At 39.4% G+C, this 18,437-nt stretch overlaps 3 protein-coding genes across 3 annotated transcripts; 2 read left to right on the plus strand and 1 right to left on the minus strand.

The window, feature by feature from the left end:
* Positions 1-2,377: 2,377 nt before the first annotated feature.
* LOC148871047 (AT-hook motif nuclear-localized protein 1-like) lies at positions 2,378-10,830 on the plus strand. Its single transcript, XM_088967660.1, has 6 exons — positions 2,378-2,939; positions 3,584-3,651; positions 3,776-3,907; positions 8,871-9,035; positions 10,139-10,476; positions 10,561-10,830. The coding sequence occupies exons 1-5, from the start codon at positions 2,582-2,584 to the stop codon at positions 10,460-10,462; spliced, it is 1,047 nt and encodes a 348-aa protein (XP_088823786.1). The 5' UTR covers positions 2,378-2,581; the 3' UTR covers positions 10,463-10,476; positions 10,561-10,830.
* A 1,158-nt stretch (positions 10,831-11,988) lies between these two features.
* On the plus strand, positions 11,989-13,234 carry LOC148871048 (plant/protein). Its single transcript, XM_088970794.1, has one exon. It carries the CDS (start codon positions 12,597-12,599, stop codon positions 13,080-13,082), a length of 486 nt encoding a protein of 161 aa, XP_088826920.1. The 5' UTR covers positions 11,989-12,596; the 3' UTR covers positions 13,083-13,234.
* Positions 13,235-13,351: 117 nt separating this feature from the next.
* On the minus strand, positions 13,352-17,532 carry LOC148871049 (Transmembrane amino acid transporter family protein). The gene is made up of 7 exons (XM_088970793.1): positions 17,106-17,532; positions 16,627-16,857; positions 14,855-14,952; positions 14,541-14,727; positions 14,307-14,437; positions 13,992-14,225; positions 13,352-13,899 (listed from the first exon to the last, which is right to left on the minus strand). The coding sequence occupies exons 1-7, from the start codon at positions 17,236-17,238 to the stop codon at positions 13,519-13,521; spliced, it is 1,395 nt and encodes a 464-aa protein (XP_088826919.1). The 5' UTR covers positions 17,239-17,532; the 3' UTR covers positions 13,352-13,518.
* Positions 17,533-18,437: the final 905 nt, after the last annotated feature.

Genomic DNA, 18,437 nt, shown 5'->3' on the forward strand with positions numbered 1-18,437 from the left:
CACTTTTCCTGCAAGAGTCAAATATAATAGAAAATCTCCCAGCAAAGTGGTTAATCTTATTTTTACTTTTTGAGTTTTCCCTCCCAAGGCATATATTGGAAAACCCAATTGTCTATTTTAATTTCTACTTATATTTAATGGTGCATTGGTGCCCATCAAACCCCTAAAACTCCCACATTCTCGTCACTAGGGGAATCTCTCCCTTTTCAATCCCTCTCCTTTTTTTCTTTTCATTTTCTTCACTATTATTTATTATTAGGTTTATTATCATCCACATTTATTCAACACCTACCCATCTTGAGTACATTTATTACCATTTTAAATGAAAAATGTCTCCAAAGCTCCTACATCCATGGTCGCGCGACTTCCCTTCCGAGTCAAGACACCTGGAGCCCTCGAGTGGGCCCCACATTTTCGTATTTGGGACATACCCATGGGCCATTGATAAGTGGGCTCATCCGAGAGAGCCAACAGCTGACGTCACATCTGATGTGAGAGTTGTTGGAGTGGGGTCTTGGGGTTGGGGGGCTCAGGACTCAGAAGATAGTTGGGTGGGGTAATAAGGTAATCTAAGTGCCATGTTACATCTGACGTGGCTTCTTGGGTCGAAGGCTTGTTCTGACACAGTCCATGTCAGCTTGGACGGGCGGGAACCGGAATCCGGGCCGTCAACGGTCTTCCCGACAGCTTTTAAACCGCTGCTTACTTTGGCAGGGAGAAGGGTTTTCTTTCCTTCTTTTTATTTTATTTTTCATCGATGTATATTTTTCCTGGAAAAGGAAAGGAAAGGAAAAAGGGGCAAAAACGGGATTTAAGTTGAGTTCAGAAACGTAGATTTCGGGATTTGGAGATTTCGTTAATATAATAATGATTATTATATGAAGGGTTTTAGCTTTTACAGCAGAGCACCAGTTGACTGGATTATATATCCAAAACGCTTGTTTTGAGGGTCCTAAAAATACTGCTTTTATTGCCCATTGGCGGTTTTTCGCACCGGGGGAACTGTTGCTGGTTTTACAAATATACCCTTGACATCCTCAGATGTTTCCCTTGTGGTCCCTCTTTTTGTCCCATATTTTACTACATGAACTGTAATTTTGAAAATTTTGAAGAAATTCCCGTTGAATGGAGATGCCATAGACCATGATGTGAATCATTTGAGAAAAAATAAGGGAAAAGAAAGGAAATGTTTTTGAGAAATCCTTGGGCATGAGCATGTCTAGCTTAAGGATTTTGTAAATGAAAATTTATTTTTAGTGTTGAGCCTGTAATGGTGCCAATTTTAGAAATTAGAAGGCTCCTAATTCAGAGTACTAGGGAAAAAAAGATCCAAACTTGCACTGCAAAAGTGATTTGGAACCATCCAATTCATTTTAGAGTGGAATCATATCTCAAAATTTTACATGACCATCTACAATATCTGTTGTGGGGGGATGAAAAAAGATTTGGGTGAAAGTCATAAAAAATGATTTAAATGCCCATAGTTTAACGATAGATATGGCATTGAACAAAACAGAATTAAAAGATAGGATTCACGTAGTTGACTCCATATAGTTGGGAGTTGGGACAAGGCTTAGAGGATGATGATAATATTATGCAAATTTAAATGTAACAAAAGACTATCTTTTGAATCGTTTTTAACGATTCTTAGTCTCTGTCCAAAATCTCTTCTTATTTGTATTGTATTATAAATTTATCTTAACTAATTAAGGGTGAAAATGGCATTGATCACAAAGGAAATTTAATTTTAAAAATCAAAATTAAATTAAGAATTGCATACTAATATATTCGCTTGATTTTTAACCGATTCTATATAGTTGGGATAAGGCATGGATGGTGATGATTGATATTTGCCTCGTTTTTGTTCCTTGGGGCTACACAAGGGGGGAGGTGGTAACAATAACCCATCCCCAAACCCATGCCATAATTTCACCAAATCCTAGTGCATCCCAAGTATCTTCTACAACCAGCTGGAGACCTTATCAACTAGCCAATTGGTATCTACGTGTGCTAATATTTGCCTGCCTGTTTAAATTTACTTTTAGTTGTAATTCAAAATCTGATTTTCTGTCCACGTGATTCTAATATGCTGCAATCATGGGCACACTAAATTTTGCGACCACGCAATAAAACATGGTTGATCTGTCCATGTTTCATTGCTGAGTCGCAGGATTTTGCTGTAAGCATGGTGCCAGCAGACGTAAACTTGTGTGGATGGCTTGAACCGAGTATGAATTAAATAAGTTGGCAATAAAATAAAGGGAAAATTTCGTCATTTTTTATATTTATAAGGGCACTTGCGACATTGCACAAAAGGGGAGTTGTCATAAAGCTTTGTTATTACATAATAAACAAAGGAGGAGTTGTTTTTATTTATTTCTAACAAATTGGTTCTGGCGCGAGTTGCAGAGAAACGTTCAGATTTCAAAAAAAGAAATCCTTTGGCTCATTTCTTCATCCTCTTCTCTTCTTAACTTCTTACTCTTTGATGCTTCACCCCAATTCTGATCTTCTTTCTCTTTGTTTTACGTCGCAATCTCTTTTCTCTCTTTTAACTCTGTTTAGATAAACAACTATATGCATGGAAGGGAGAGAGAGCACGGTCTCTGGCTCTCCGGCTAACACTACCACGGAGACTGAGTCTCCGGTGAGCGGAGGTGGGCCGGGATCGGGAGTAGTGGGGGCGGTACCAAGTGGGTTGGTGCCGCAGGTGATGAACATGGCAGTAAGCATGAGTATGGAGAGAAGCTTTGGAGGAGCAGTGGGGATGGACATGATGGGTAGAAAGAAGAGAGGGAGGCCAAGAAAGTATGGTTCAGATGGGAGCATAGCTCTGACACTCTCACCAGGCTATTCTTCATCTCCTTCCGACTTCTCTCCCAAGCGGAATAGAGGGCGGCCACCGGGTTCTGGCAAACGGCAAATACTTGCTTCTTTAGGTGAGTCAAAGAAAAGCAGAAAAAAATCTGCTAGGATTCTCCTTCAAATGGTAGAGGGTATGCTATTTTTGCGTATTTAATTAAAGTTTTTTATAAGGAATCAGGAAGGATTTACTGTACTCATTGATGCTTTTTATGATGGGTTTGTGACAATAAAAATGTTGATCATAATATTAATGGCTTTATTGGATCTTAGGCAGGTTGTTCTATGAATTTGGGATTTCTATTTTACCCTAATAGAAAACAATTAGAGTATTTTTTTAATTGAATAAAGAAGTTTGAACTCCCCTAGTCCTCTTCAACACAACAACACAACAACAAAAACAACACGGACAATTTTCTGATTGCAGTCTGTATGAGAATTGATAAGCTAATTATGCCCTTTACTAGAAATTAGTTGAATAAAGAAGACAGGGCAAGCTGACGAATTTTATTAGTTGGAAAACTTTTCTTAGTAATGATGAGATGATGTGAAGAACCACTTAGTAGTCTACATGGAAAGTACTAAACCTTAACATTTTAGAAGAGATGGATGGATTGGCTTATTCATCAAAGTATTTGTTCTCCATTATAAGGAATGATGACTAGATTGGGTTTCTTTATTCAAATAATTTAGTTCTCACACATAGCCTTTGATTGTGAAGGTGAGTTGATTGCAAATACGGCAGGAGGAAACTTCACTCCACATGTGGTTACTATAAATACAGGGGAGGTAATATATCCTTGTATACTGATATTTTCATTTTGAACTGATCAAGTTTAAATACTTATGGAGAAAGAACCATGCTTTATAAGTTCTGGGATTGAATGACAGAATCCTACTTTGTTACTTCTAGGATGTTGCAGCAAAGATATTTTCATTTTCTCACAAGGGTCCTCGGGCCATTTGCATTCTCTCAGCCAATGGAGCTGTTTCAAATGTTACAATTCGGCAGCCTGGTTCTTCTGGTGGTATTTTGACATATGAGGCATGATTTCAACCTGTCCTTTTTTGTTTGTTTCTCCTTTTCCTTCTGGATTACTTTGGAACAGTCAGAAAATCTATTTCTTTGAACAGAATGCATGCAGGAATATCTATGATATCAATGCTTGTGTACCACATGTCCTGATTCTTTACTGTAAAGGTACTAAAAGGTTGTGGTTTATGTAATCAGTTTGTATTTTATAATAACCCATAGGACCAGCCTTTCAAAAGGTACGGCATAAGGTGAGGCTTCAGGACTTCCAAATGCTTGAGATTTGCACCTCCAACACTCATTTTTTTTCTAAAAAATAAATTAAAATGATAAAATAGTATCAAGAAGTAGATAGAGTAATAAAGGGTCATTTAATTATGCAGAAAAGATTTTCAACTGACAAACAGAAAAAGTGCAAGTCACTATAAACGACTCAATTAAGATTTACGTTCTTGTTTATCTGATTGAAGAAATGATTTTTGTTCATCAATTTATATTAGAAGCTAAAAGTAGTTGTTGTTTCCTATTCAAACAAATGATTGTAGAAAAGGTCAAAGGAACATCTAAACTGCATTCAGGTGAACAAAAAACCCTTTGGTGCCTGTTGGAGAAAATCTTACTGTAATATAGAAGCTCAAAAATATTTTAAACTTAAGTAATTTAAAAGGAATTAGAAGAGACTGATCTTTCTTCTTTTTTCCTGGGTTCTCTCTTCAGAAGTTAAATGTATTTTACAAGCAACTAGGTAATGATCTCTTGGAAAACTATATAAAAAGGTTAGTGATCAAGCCAATTAACAAAAAGCCCAAGATGATGGCTTTACATTATAAAAGAAGAATTCTAATACCAAAATAAAACTGTCAAAGCATATAAGAAAGGCTAGTGATCAAGCCAGTTAACAAAAAGCCCAAGATGATGGCTTTACATTATAAAGGAAAAATTCTAATGCCAAAATAAAACTGTCAAAGCACTCTCAGCCTCTAATAACAATTACCAAATTACAAATCATTACAAGTCTGCTCCCTAAAGTACCCAAGAGAGTGCAAGACCAGAAACACAAAATATCCAACACCTCTATGAAATAATTTCTCTTTGCTGGCAAAGTCATGTTGATGAGATTGTTTCACTCTTTCAACAATGAGCAAACAAATGGAATCATTTCTCAATATGCCCACTTTCTAGCTTGGAATTAATGAGAAGTTTCAGAAAGTAGAGGGGCTGATCCCTTATTTTTGTCATAGGAAAAAGAAAGGATGAAAGAAGAAAATAATTCATGTTTTGATTGGACAAAATTTTAAGTTCTTCCTTGCTTCTCAGTTCAGGTTTTGAAGTATTTGAGGGTTCAGTACAGCATACATGTTCATTGAACCCTAACAAATAAGAAAAAATAAAAGAAACACGTATTTTAAATCACAAACTGAGTAATTTAGTTTAATAATGTCTATTTTATTATATAATCTAAAAAAAATTAAAACTATAGAAGTATATAATAGCACCATGTACAAAATACCTTGGCGGTTAAGTGAGGCAACACTGGATGGGTGCTTTATTGCCTGGGTGTCACCTTGACAACTATAGATTGGCTGTCAAGAATGTACTGTAAAATGGAGAAGCCAAGGCTGGTTGATCTGAAAATATAGATGAAGACAGAAAAATTCTTTAGGGCCAGATGATGTTCCCTTCAACTTGGAAATGCATGGAAGGAATATGCTTATTATGGCTGGAGAATCTATTCAGCAATTTATAAATCATAAGACAAAGAAGATGCAAAGGAGTTTTGGGAACTTCTGCTATACCTATATACAAGAATAAAGAAGATAAATGGAGTTTTTGTGATTACTATGAGGTATAGCTTTGGCTAAGTTGTGAAACTTTGGGGTTGGGACAAGAGTAAGACCAGAAGCTCCTTAAAAATTACTGTCTTATGCAATGGGGATTGCCCATCAAGAATGTTCTGTAGCCCAACACGGGTAAGCGTTGATTCTGTCTGTTTCTGAACTGGTGACGGATGACTTAACTAGGCCAAGGTTCAAAGTATCGTTACGTATCGGCCCGTATTGGCCGATACGTATCGTTCTGGGACCCTCCCGATATGCCCCTACAGTGGGTGTATCGGGGTCTGACCGGTTCAAGGGATGGAGGGGTCCTGGACCGGCTCCCCTGAACCAGTTTTGAAAAAAAAAAAGTAAAAAAAATGTATTGAAATGCCCAATATGCCCCTACCGGCATATCGGCGTATCGATATTTTGAACCTTGAACTAGGAATTTGCAGGTGGTCAGTTGGTGCAAGTTCTATGCCTATGGAATTATTGATTGATAAAGAGAGAAATGCAACATTACATATGGATAGTGTCTTAAAAATAAAACACTTAAAGTCAGATTAAGACAGAAAATATGGTGTACAGATCAAAAAAGGAACATGAGGACAAATGAATGGAAAATCAAAACTGATTACCAAGAATACCCTCCATATCACTGCTTATTATAAGTATTGATTATAAGTAAGAAATGGGAAATTGTAGAGGACAGTCAAACTAAAGGAACATTTAACATAACAGCTAGAAAGATTTTCCAATATTAGAATTGGATCCACTTCTGGGAAATAGACATAGGCCTAAAGATGACAACATGAGGGTAGTCAGACATAGTTGGCTTAGTAAGTTCTTTACATATCCATGACTGCATCAGTAAGGAAATATTTGGTGCAATTTAAGGGCTCCAATAGAACAAGACAAAGTTCACAATGAAATGACTTGAAGTAGTGAGAAAAGACTTGAATGTATGATTGAACTCAAAGGAAAAGACCCAGATAGAGTGGAATGTCCACATAGGATCCATTTACTCGACACCAAGTAGCTGGTGTGGGGCTTATATGAGCTAAGCAGAGTTGGAACCCTTAAAAATTATATAAAGCAATGATCCCTACATTTGTTACATTGGTTGGTTTTACTAACTAACGGGTTAAGTCCTTGCATTTACATAAAGTTACATATCTTGTGCTCATAATCTTTGTTACTGGTTTTGAATATCTTTTATTGCTTGAGTCAAGCAAGCCAATTTGATGTGGACTGAGATTAAATAAGCATCACTTTTCTCCTTGCCTCCATACTATGCCATCCAACTGTAGTTTAAACTTTAGAAGTATATTGACTATTTCTTGCATAAATACAAAGTTTCCTTTGTTAGGTGGACATTTCCATTATGATATTCGTTATTAAAGGTAGTTATTCATTAATAGATCCGATCCTATAATACCTGGATACAATACATGCCTTGAGTACTGATGATGTGCAATCCGGCCGGTCTTAGCTGTCAACGACCTTGCTTCTGAACTGGGTAGCAGGGAACCTGAAACGGAGGAGACGAGGAAGCTCTGGGGGGAACCCGGTGTAGCGGCTCCGAAGCTCAAGTTAGAATCCTTCAAAAGCAAGATAACACCAGATAGCGCAAAGTTTGCATACCTTGTTTGTTAGGGGCAGGGGGCTCTTATAATCACTTCGCACACTCGCTCCGAGGCCCTTGTCAGGTCGGGTACGATTACCCTTGCGCTTGTCAATTCGGCCGTCGTCCTTTCTGCTGGGACAGAACCGTCACTGCCTAACCGTCTCTCTAACTGGAAATGGCGGTGTCAGTGGCGGTGGCAGGTGGTCGTTTAGAGTGCGGCCGCCAAGCGTCAGATCCCAAGTCAGTTAGGTGCGGCGCCCTCGGGCACGGACTTCCTCAGTGTCAGGCATGGTACGACTTGTTTGGTTTTGGTGCCCAAAGGTGATGCGGAGTGGTGAGCGAGGCGAAGTCTTGAGTTCGGAAGTATCTATAGGGCAGGTTAGTTCGGCGAGGTGTATCCCGAACCGTTACAAGGCAGGCCAGTTCGGCGAGGTATACCCCGAGTTGTTACAAGGTTGGCCAGTTCGGCGACGTATATCCCGAGCTGTTTATAAGGTTGGCCAGTTCGGCGAGGTATACCCCGAGTTGTTACAAGGTTGGCCAATTCGGCGAGGTATATCCCGAGCTGTTATAAGGTTGGCCAGTTCGGATTACTCTGGTTTTGGGCCAAGGGTGAGTTCAGGCCCCCTGTAGGGAGTTCGGTCCGCTGGTGTCCCCTTGTTCACTCCTAGGCTTGGCCCTTTTGCCGAACTGTTATTTTTGCCACGTGTCGCATAACTATGAGGTCGGGCCAAATCTTCCTTCATCAAGTACCGTATCAAATATGATAGCAGATACTGCATGAATACTTCTCTACAGCAATAATTCTTAGAGTATGCATGTTTAACAAAATTATATCATATGTTATAAATTTAATTAAATTTGGCGAGAGACAAGGATTGAGAAATGTCATTTAGCTTCCCAAATTAGATGTGCATGCATGACATAAGTATATTACGTGGGATAACCATACCTGTGTCCCTGTCTGGGATTTTAGGAAATGGAGAGTTGTAACCCCAATTCCCATATCTGTGTCTGTGTCCCTGTCTGTATCTGGTTATCATAAATCCAATCGTGTTTCTTAGGTTCGTTGGAGTTGTCTCCTAGTGTTTCTCAATCATTTATCCTCGTTACTAGCTTAAAATTTCTTGCTTGCTATTGCTTTCTTTCTGCTCCAGCTGTTACTGCCAGACTTTAGCTGTGACAGAAGTATTTCGATTATTAGGAGTGAAGACAACTTATGGAAGGGGATGCAGGGTACTTACTATATCAAAATGCAAGTATATGGAAGAAAACCAAAACTTTCTGTTATTTGACCAATATTTAGTCAGGATCTTGGATCAATAGACACCTGAGCTTATGAATTGATTTTCAATACAAAGAAAACAAAGAAAATTCATATTCATAGCTTTGTTTAACCATAAATTTTGTTTTTTAACTTTATTTTCATTTCAAAATGAATTAATCCTACCTATTGATATGGAATGTATAAGTCAAATGAGACAGTAGTCATTTAACCTTTTTTTTCCTTTTACTTCTTTTTGCAATACAGGGGCGTTTCGAGATATTGTCCTTGTCTGGGTCCTTCGCAATCACTGATACTGGTGGTGGAGTACGCAGTAGAACTGGTGGAATAAGTGTTTCATTGGCTGGTCCTGATGGTCGTGTGATTGGTGGGGGAGTAGCAGGATTATTATTGGCTGCTAGCCCAATCCAGGTAAGGTCTTGCACTGTTATGTCTGTACAAATTCAGTGCAGAAATACTAAGTGCTTGAAATTTCAAAATGTAAAATTTCCTGACCAGTATGTTCAAGTGGCCTTATGGTCACTTGTTTCTATATGAATTATCTCTTGGATATCAAAAAGTACCAACCCCACTCCTTATAAGAATGCCAAATGACAATACTACCTAACTACACCATTCAGATAGTAACAGCAAACCTATGCACAGGGAAGATCTTCCAAGTTGTAATGGACAGAGAGAAATCATCAATGCAAGCATACATTGAAGTACCATTGATGCAATTATAATTGTTTATACACAGTAGGTACTATTTTTGTACATTAGTGACATGAAAGGTGGGGCAAAATCTGTAGTCTCTATTGGGATGGTTTATTAAAGACTTACTGCAATACTTGTCACACTGCAGGATGATGGCACCTGTCATTCTATGGGTCCTACCTGAGTGATGTCTCAGGCGAAAGAGACCTGATCAAGATGATCCTGTTTACTGGGTCTGTTTTCTCTTACTGGGCCACTTTGCTGTATCTATCTTAACCTCCAAAATAATATTGACAGAGTACATAATTATTTTTATTTGACTGGGTTTTTGTTTAATGCCCTTTAGATTTAAGCTTCACAATCACCTTGAAGGAACACTCGGAAACAACCTCTCTGTATGTGCAGGGGTAAGACTGCGTACATCTGTCCCTCCCCCGACCCCGCATTGGCGGGAGCCTCGTACACTGGACTGCCCTTTTTAATTACCTTGAAGCAACATAGAGGTGTTATGTTTAGTTAATTGAGTATATTCTTGACATATGTAGTTAAAAATACTCTTCCAAATGCTAAGGTTGCTATGAAGTTTTCAGTGATTAGTGGAAATATCTTACATAGAAATTCGTGCTATTACCCCTCAAAACCATGACTTTGATGAGTTCTACCTTGATTAATTTAGTTATGGAGCTTAGTTTAGGTAATGCACCCTCCTTTAATGAGTAGAGTTCTGCTTCAGCATCTCACTTAATGAAGTAATGCTACCATCAGCTTGATAATTATTATAAAATCCATGATTTCATGTGTGCTGTTTGTTTTACCAGGTTGTGGTGGGAAGTTTCATGCCAAACAGTTACAAAGCACACAAACGGAAGCATCTTCTTGAACCTTCAATGGTTTCAGCAGTTCCAGGTGGCCCAGATGTTGTGACAGCAGCAAGACCGATCACTCGAGTAACGCCTAACGATGACACCGCTGTCACCCCAACATCTACATTACCTGAACAAAGCCAGGGAGAAGCAGAGAACAGCGCGGCTACTAATCCAACCACAAACTCTACTTTCCCTGGTAGTGGTTGGCATGGCTCAGAACCAACCTTGGAACTGAAACCATCTCCAGACATTAACGAGTCTGTGACTGAGGAATAGCATATGAAATGAAGGTATACCTCTTGTTATGTTTTGGTTTGTTTAGTTGCCTTTGAAGTCTAATACTAATAATGTGAAAGTTTTTTTTTTCCTAATAGGTATTAGATTAGATGCTTATTGAGGATGAAAGAGCAGATGAATGAGGCTTCTTTATCATTGTTGTAACATTTCTGTTAATGACACCAAAACTAGGAAGTCAGTCTGATATTACCCTTTTCTTATTGATGTTAGCCTTTTCATTTATGTTTTTTACTTGATTTGTGAACACTGAACAGTTCCTCTGAGATTATTTGTAGGTTATGTGGATGGAAAATTTTCTGCTAAAATGAAAACTAATACCCGAAATGTGTCAGCTTTTGATATATATATATATTTTCTCAACTTCAAAACTACTACTAATCTACAAGAGAAGAATCCATGCAGCCCATGCTGCTTGCCAAATGATCTGAATATTTGAAAGGGTGAGATATGTTATGAATGGGCCATATTGCAAGAAAGTAGCAGATTGGGGGCCACATGAAAAATAAATGTTTTCTTGAATCTTGAGAGCTGGTAGGGCTGTCAACGGACCTTGAAAGTCCGAAATTTGATCCAACATCTGTTTTCCCGAATTTGGGTGATCTATTTACATAATCGGATTGAATTTGGATTTATGCATCATCATCATCACTATATGGGGTTGGCTACATGAATCTTGTCAATCCATTCTATTTTACAATTTGCATCTAATTAATAGGGTATATGTATATTTAATTCCATCCAATCTAACTAAAATCTGAATCGGGTTATATTACAATATAAAGTGATTTTAACATATAAAATTTATAAAATTATATATAAAATACAAAAATAATTCTATATATTATACTATATATATGCAAAATTCAAAGTATGGTTACATATTGGCCTGTATCAGCCTATATGTATCATTCTGTGACCCTTCTGATATACCCCTACAGTGGGTGTATCAGGGGTCTGACCGGTTCAAGGGATGGAAGGGTCCTAGACTGGCTCCCCTGAACCAGTTTTGAAAAAAAAAATAAAAAAAGGTAAAAAAACAAGTATCGAAATGCCCGATACGCCCCTACCGGCATATTGAGTGTATCGATATTTTGATGTGCATATTTGTATAATAAATTCAATATTTCATTAAAAGTAATTTACTTTTTTATTTTTTATTTTATTTTAAAAACATAAAACGCAGTCGGATTAAATCTAAATCCAATCAAAGTCTGATAGGATTTGAATCCAATTCGAGGTCTTTAAATCAGATTAAATTTCAGATCGGATTCGGATCTTGTTGAATCCAATCTATTAACAGCCCTAATAGCTGGTTTATTGTCTTCAAGTCTTAGCCATTGAATAGAGCTGCAAACGGATCGATTTGAATTGGATGTAGGGTGGATCCCAATTTTGTTTTGCTCATGTTCGGATTGTATTCGAATTGAATCTTATTCATCAGATTTATTTCCAATATGGATAGCAATCGAATAAAACTAATAAATTAAATAAAAATGATCAAAATAATACGTGACTTTGATATTTTATATCATGAGACATGGGCAGAATATATCAAATCGGATTCGGATTGGATAGGGGATTCGGGGTGGATCCATATCCATTCCAAATTTGGGACTTCGAGTCACTCAAATTCGAATTCTGATTCGGATAAACGGATGTCATTTGCATACAGTTCTAACTTATCCATTAACCACATTATCCTGGACGGTTTAAGATTCACTAGTCTCAACATCTGCACCGTCGGATCCATCGCTTTGTTCCACTACGTGGGGTAGGGTTCAATTCAACATTATCTGAACCGAACGATCTAATCTAAATCAGGGGTTGAGAACACGGAAAAAAGATACAACAACCGCCCCAAATAGGGACACGTATCGTTATGGTGAAGAGCACGAGAATGTGGCAGAATGTTCTAGCGACAGGTCGTACTTAGTACGACCATCTCTATCCAGTGTATCCAGCAATCCAGAATCGAGCTCTGCTCTAAACGTCTGAATCTCACTATAAATCGTCTTCAGCCAGTAGCGCAATCTCAATGTCTACGTGACGTGAGCCACTGGTTGGGTTCAGACGTTCTGTGCTAATTTTCAGAGTTGCAACTTCAAATCCAGCAATGGCGAGTAACAAACACTCTTCTTCAACGCTGGAAGGGAACTACCAGAAGGAGACGGTGTCGTTCAGGCTGGTGAGCAGAGACGAAGAGGGGAAGAAGAGGGTGGAGAAGGCGGAGGTGAACACCAGCAACCCCGAAACCCTCAAGTACATAGAGAAGAAGCTCCGGGATAAGGGTGTGCAGCGCATGGATCGACGCCCTGTGGACGGCAATGCGCTTCATCATACCCCTCCCAAGTCCGGCCACGGCGGCAAGTTTACCTGGGAGGGCCCCGGTGATATTGCCGACACCGAGCTCTCGCCTGTACCGCCGGCGATCGACGAAGGGGATCCGAACTATGTCGACGAGGAGGTAGAGGAGCGCATCTTGAAGGGTGAGGAGCCTGATGTTGATGGTCTGGTTGTGGGTGAGGTGGAGGTAGCCAAGGCTGCTGGGGATAGGGTGGGATTGGCCAGGGTTGAGGTTGAGCCTGCTCTTCTGGCTTAAATCTGTCATCCGTTTTTCCTTCTGTGATTTCTGTGGCCGAGTCTTTTCTTCTTCCTGTTTTTGTTTTGTGTTTTTACATCAAGGATCCAAGGATTCACCTGTGTATATGTATGGACTAAGAAAACAGAGAAAAGGAATTAGTTTGATCTAAATTAATGCTCTCTCTCTCTCTCTCTCTCTTTCTCTCTCTCTCTCTCTCTCTGAATCCTGCAGAGCAACTTTAATGGGGTTGGGCAGAGAGGTACTGAATATTGAATTGAGCCACCTCATTTTGATCATCATCTGTGGATTTTGAATTTCGTTTTGGGAGAATTGGCTCCCCAAGAGAGCGAAAGCTGAAATATAATCAATTACAAATAGCATATAAATCTTTATAGAGCTAACAACAATGGCTCTCTGGTTGTGTGTTGATGATGGTAAGCCAGTGGGATCAGGATCACACATTGGCGAACAATTTATAATTCTTTGCATCCAGACTAATTTGTCGAACAGCTGCAACTGCTGCTATCACCCCTAACACAGAGAACACAACAGCGAGAATGGTGTTCACCCAGAAGATTGGGCCTCGCCGCGATGGCCTGAATGTCAAGTTGAAGAACACCGAAGGCAAGATGAAGTCCAGAGGGATGAACCCAAAAGCTCCGATCATCGCGTTGATGTCTCCGAAGAACGGAAGCATAGCAGCGACGGTCGTCGCAATGACGACCGACAACGATCTGGAAATCAGCCTCGGCACGACGTTGCGAATGGAGAACTCGTGGCTCATGGGGTCTGCGAACGTCCGCTCAAGCACCTCGTTTGTAGGCTGCAAGTAGACCTGCACCAAACATTGCATCAGAGCTTAGATGATTGCTAGTTGATCGAGTCATTTGCGCTTGCTCTCAGTCTTGGCGCTTATTCGATTCTCACCACACCAACGGCTGATAGTTGCAGGAGAGTGAAGATATTGGTCATCAGAAGGAACCACTTGGGCACCAAAGGCTTGCCGTTGTCCAAGAAGTTGCTGAGAACGGTTCCCTCTGCTTGATTGCCGAACGCCCAGTAGCCGGAGATGCCGACGCTGAAGAAGGTGACGATCACCACCGCGTAACAGACAGACAGTCCCTTGAACATCTTGCCCTTCACCGGAGGTGCCAACGTTGCCTGCAATTGAGCTAAAGTTGATTGACAGTCCAACAACTGAAACTAAATCACAGTTTCCCGAAAACCCAGATGGCCCAGAACCTGTATCTCGGGGATGATTCCATTCCCGAACGTGGTGGCGATGATGGCGATGGCATTGAAGATACCGAAGAGACGATTTGTTCCATCGCTGTTCAATGAATAGTCTTTGGTTGGGCCTTTGGAGGAATCCCCTGTTGCACAGAAAATCTTGTTTAGCTGTGAAATCGACATTAACTAGTTGATGGATTGGTCTGAATTCTGAAAACCATCTGTTCATCAGTTTAATTTGGGTACCTATGTAGATGGAGCCGGCCGTGGCACAGGTGCTGTAGGCAAGACAGAGAACCAAGGAAATGAGGTTGATGTGCCTCAGCGAGTGAAACGATGGGACTTGAGCCAGCAGCAGCATAAAGCATCCAAATATGACTACGAACTGGTACAGCTTCATGCTTCCATCTGGTGTTGAAATCTGGTAGATTGTCTGCAGAAAAAAAAAAAAAATGAACCCGATTCAATGGTTCATAGTCTCACACACTTTGGGCCTATGGCCCATCCAGCAGGCCCAGCTATTGGGCAAGTAATGCAGAACAAAAGATGGAGAAACTGACCTTCATGCACTGACCTCCCAGGAGGGTGGATCCAACAACAGCACCATAGCAGACCAGAAACTGAATTGGGCCCACATAATATCTACCCCATCTTGGCCCTGTCAAATCCAACCGTTAATACAGCTCCTCTGTGTTTCTTTAATACTTTTTATAGCATAAACAGGTAATTTTCTATCCAAAGTGCTGAATTAATTTTGTCACTGAATTATCTATAACGAAATTAAAAAAAAGGGGAAAATTAGATATAAGTGGGGCTGTCAATGGACCCGATATTGGTTCAATCGGATCCGGTCCAATATGAATCTATGTTTCAATCCAATATGAATACACTTTAGACTATTTTGAATTGGTCCAATTCAATGTCTGAACCAGCCAATCTGTTCAAATTGATTTTAGTTTAGATTGGTATCTAATCTAAACCTGGTTCATTGGCGCTTGGTTTAATCTGACCTAATCCAATATGAATTCATTATAGATGGACCAGGTTCAATGCAACCCAAAAAAAGTTTTGGACCATTAAATCTGAACTGATCCAATTTGATATGTCTTATTGGTCATTCAATCCATCCAATTTAATTTTGATTTGAAATCTGAATAGGCTCTAACCCAAAACCATATAGGTACCCTTACTTTGGGGGTAGTAACACTTGGAGCCTTAATTTTCAAGTGTGACAAACAAATAACTAAACTTTCAAAAATCACTACTCAAATAAGTTAATTTTACAGTGAATGGTAAAATTATCAAACTGTTAATTTTAAATTCCTTTAATGCAGTCTTGGTCAGTCTAGTTACTCTAGTAAAGTGTAAAACTTGAAAAAGCCCCTCATGATATCATGTGTTGGAGATGACTGACAAAATGAAAACTGGGTCACACTGAAATGTTAAGAGGCCCTTAAATTAAGGCTGTGTTTGGTTTGAAAGAAAAGGTAAGGTAGAAAAACCCATACAAACTTTATATAGGTTTTCCTATTTTTTTCCTTCTTTTTTTTTTTGTATTTTCTTTCAAACCAAACACAGTCTAAGTGTAGCCCAAAGTATAATTTACTTAACTGTGATTTTCCTTTAAAAAATGAAGGAAGAATCAGGTAAGGCACTACTTATATATATATATATATATATATATATATATATATATATATATATATATATATATATATATATATAAAACAAATTATGCGCCAGATTTTAAGGTCGAGTCAATTCGGTTTTACTAAAATTATTTATTATTTTAATTCTCACGTGATAAAATAAAAAAGTCGTCCACATAGCCCAATCATATTACGCTCTGCTGGCTTCTGTGTTTCAAATTGAAATCAGACATGTTTATGCGTTATTTTAAGCAATAGACAGTCTTGCTATTACAAATTTACAATAAACATCCAAACAAGCGCTGGTTTTGGTCAAAGATTACACAATAGACCGGATCGGACTAAACCGCCGGTCTGCTAGAATTGCGTTAATGGGTGGTTGATTAACCTCTACATGCTTATTTTGATGTAAAAGTAGCCTTAAAAGATCCTTTTTTTTTCTTTGAGCAAACCGAATGATTAAAATGAACCATTGAGCCCAAAACGGTTCGAAGAATCTGGTTCTAGTCGGATCAAATTGAGGAAGTACTAGTCTAAACTCTGAAGTTTGAACTTTGAAATGTGAAGAGTTTGGTGTATTGGGTAGGTGTGATGAAGGTAACGTTGTGGTGAGCTCATGAGCTGCTGACTCTGTGTTCTCTGAAGCAACAACTTCACCTAATCCAAGTTAGAATTCAACTTACCCAGAATATCTGTGGCCATGTCCCTGAATCGAAGGTGACGGTGGCCCTTGTGGGCATGGTGTTCCAGAACCAGTGAGATGAGATTGTAAGAGTAGAACGTCACCATGGCTCCTATGATCAGAGACAGAACTCCGGCGACCCAACCCAGCGAGGCCAGCGCGAATGGAAGACTCAGAAGAGGCGGAGCCACGATTGATGTCGTCAAGTGGTAGCCGCAGTGTAGCCATGATCCTGCAAGCCCAAGCTCATGTCAAAGAAAGACAAAAAGATGCAAATTAAAGCTCGCTGCTTGTACACAGGAGCCCAAGCCACAGATGTTTGTCTTGTTTTCCAATTAACTGACACTTTTGTGGGATTAGCAGAGCAATCTCTCGGGGGTTGACAAATTGATCAGAGAGAGAGAGAGAGAGAATATGTATGTCAAGATATTCCTATGAAGATATATATATAATTTCTGAAGAAGTGTCTGTAATTAGCACCTTTGGATTTGAGAACGAAGAGAGCTCCGGCATCGAGTTCCTTCTGCTGGTGAGGTTCGACTACAGGAGACTGGGGACCCTCTACATAGTCTCCCTGAAGAACTCCTACTGAATTCGGATTAAGAGTGCCCATCTCTGTTTCTCTTCTCTCTCTCTCTCTAGATCTCTCTCTGTTTGATCTCTAAGAAATAGAAGAAAAAATATCAGAGAAAAAGGAGAGAACCAACTGGTTCAAGGAGGCTCAGCCTGCTGACCGTTCTCCTCCTCCTCCTCCTCTCCCTGTTGTCTGACTTGTGCCATCAAACCAAAGGGAGACGTAACAATTATTTAAAGGCGTTGGTGGTAACACTGCATTTGTCTTAAACTTTGGCTGTCTAAATTCTGTCCATGACACTATGGCAGTGTCGGCACACGGAGGAGTGAGATTATCCGGATATCCATGGGTTGGTCTTCTTTTGTCTCACATGTCAGGGCAGCTGTCTGGTAGAAACATTGGCTGTCTAACTTCTGACCATGGCTGTGTTACGGGTTATGGGACCACTAATAACGGGAGTCCGTATTGGTTGGAGACAAAATCATGCAAAAGTGTGTGCTGGGCAACCCCATAACAAGAGAATAACCCCATATGTATGGAATACCGGTGTATTTTATTCATGTTGTCTAGTCCGGTTCATTCGATCCCTATATAAATTCACAACCAGTCAATCTCCCCCTATTCAAGTCCCAATTGGCTTAATCTTGGGCTAAAATGGAATCATGGCTTTTTCTTATTGGATGGGAGAGTACAATCAAAAGCTAGAATGAGGAGGGGTAGCATGACCCAAGTTAAACGGCCAGGAAGGAAAAGATAGGGAAAGGAAGGGAAATATAGACTTAGCTTCTCTAAGGCTATGTTTGGTTTGAAATCATGGCCTTTTCTTTTAAACCAACCACAGCCTAAAGGTATGATTGTAAGAAAAGAGCAGATGAATTGTTTCAGTAGTGGTGCAGTTTCGAATCTTGCTATTACCATCTCTGTAAGAGCTGATTAATACAAAAATAGGCATGATTGTAAGATAATCATGATTCAAAGTATCCATACGCCTTTGTGTATCAGCAGAAGTGTATCGGTACTTAGATACATGCGGAAATACCTTTTTTTAGTTTTTCTTTTCAAAATTTGGTTTTTAATTGGGAATATATTTAAACATATTTTTTTTATTAAAAAAGAGTGGGGTTCCAAAACACCTGTAAACGGGACCCCCAAAGATATGATATGATATGCTCAATATGGGGCATATGGTATTGAAATCTTGAACCTTGAGGATACCTTAGATCTCCTATACTCACAAG

The sequence above is a fragment of the Nelumbo lutea genome, chromosome 2, assembly GCF_056320005.1.
Source record: "Nelumbo lutea isolate HS-2025 chromosome 2, American lotus-T2T, whole genome shotgun sequence".
Taxonomy (NCBI): Eukaryota; Viridiplantae; Streptophyta; class Magnoliopsida; order Proteales; family Nelumbonaceae; genus Nelumbo; species Nelumbo lutea.

What these genes read in the sequence shown, in the direction of transcription:
- LOC148871047 (XM_088967660.1), top strand. Translation starts at nt 2,582, where the DNA reads ATGGAAGGGAGAGAGAGCACGGTCTCTGGCTCTCCGGCTAACACTACC. An exon ending in GCAAATACTTGCTTCTTTAG is followed by an intron (nt 2,940 to 3,583) that starts GTGAGTCAAAGA and finishes TTGATTGTGAAG; the next exon opens with GTGAGTTGATTGCAAATACG. An exon ending in TGGCTGCTAGCCCAATCCAG is followed by an intron (nt 9,036 to 10,138) that starts GTAAGGTCTTGC and finishes TTGTTTTACCAG; the next exon opens with GTTGTGGTGGGAAGTTTCAT.
- LOC148871048 (XM_088970794.1), top strand. Translation starts at nt 12,597, where the DNA reads ATGGCGAGTAACAAACACTCTTCTTCAACGCTGGAAGGGAACTACCAG.
- LOC148871049 (XM_088970793.1), bottom strand. Translation starts at nt 17,238, where the DNA reads ATGGGCACTCTTAATCCGAATTCAGTAGGAGTTCTTCAGGGAGACTAT. An exon ending in CATGGCCACAGATATTCTGG is followed by an intron (nt 14,953 to 16,626) that starts GTAAGTTGAATT and finishes TGGATTTGACAG; the next exon opens with GGCCAAGATGGGGTAGATAT. An exon ending in AACTATCAGCCGTTGGTGTG is followed by an intron (nt 13,900 to 13,991) that starts GTGAGAATCGAA and finishes TGTTTGGTGCAG; the next exon opens with GTCTACTTGCAGCCTACAAA.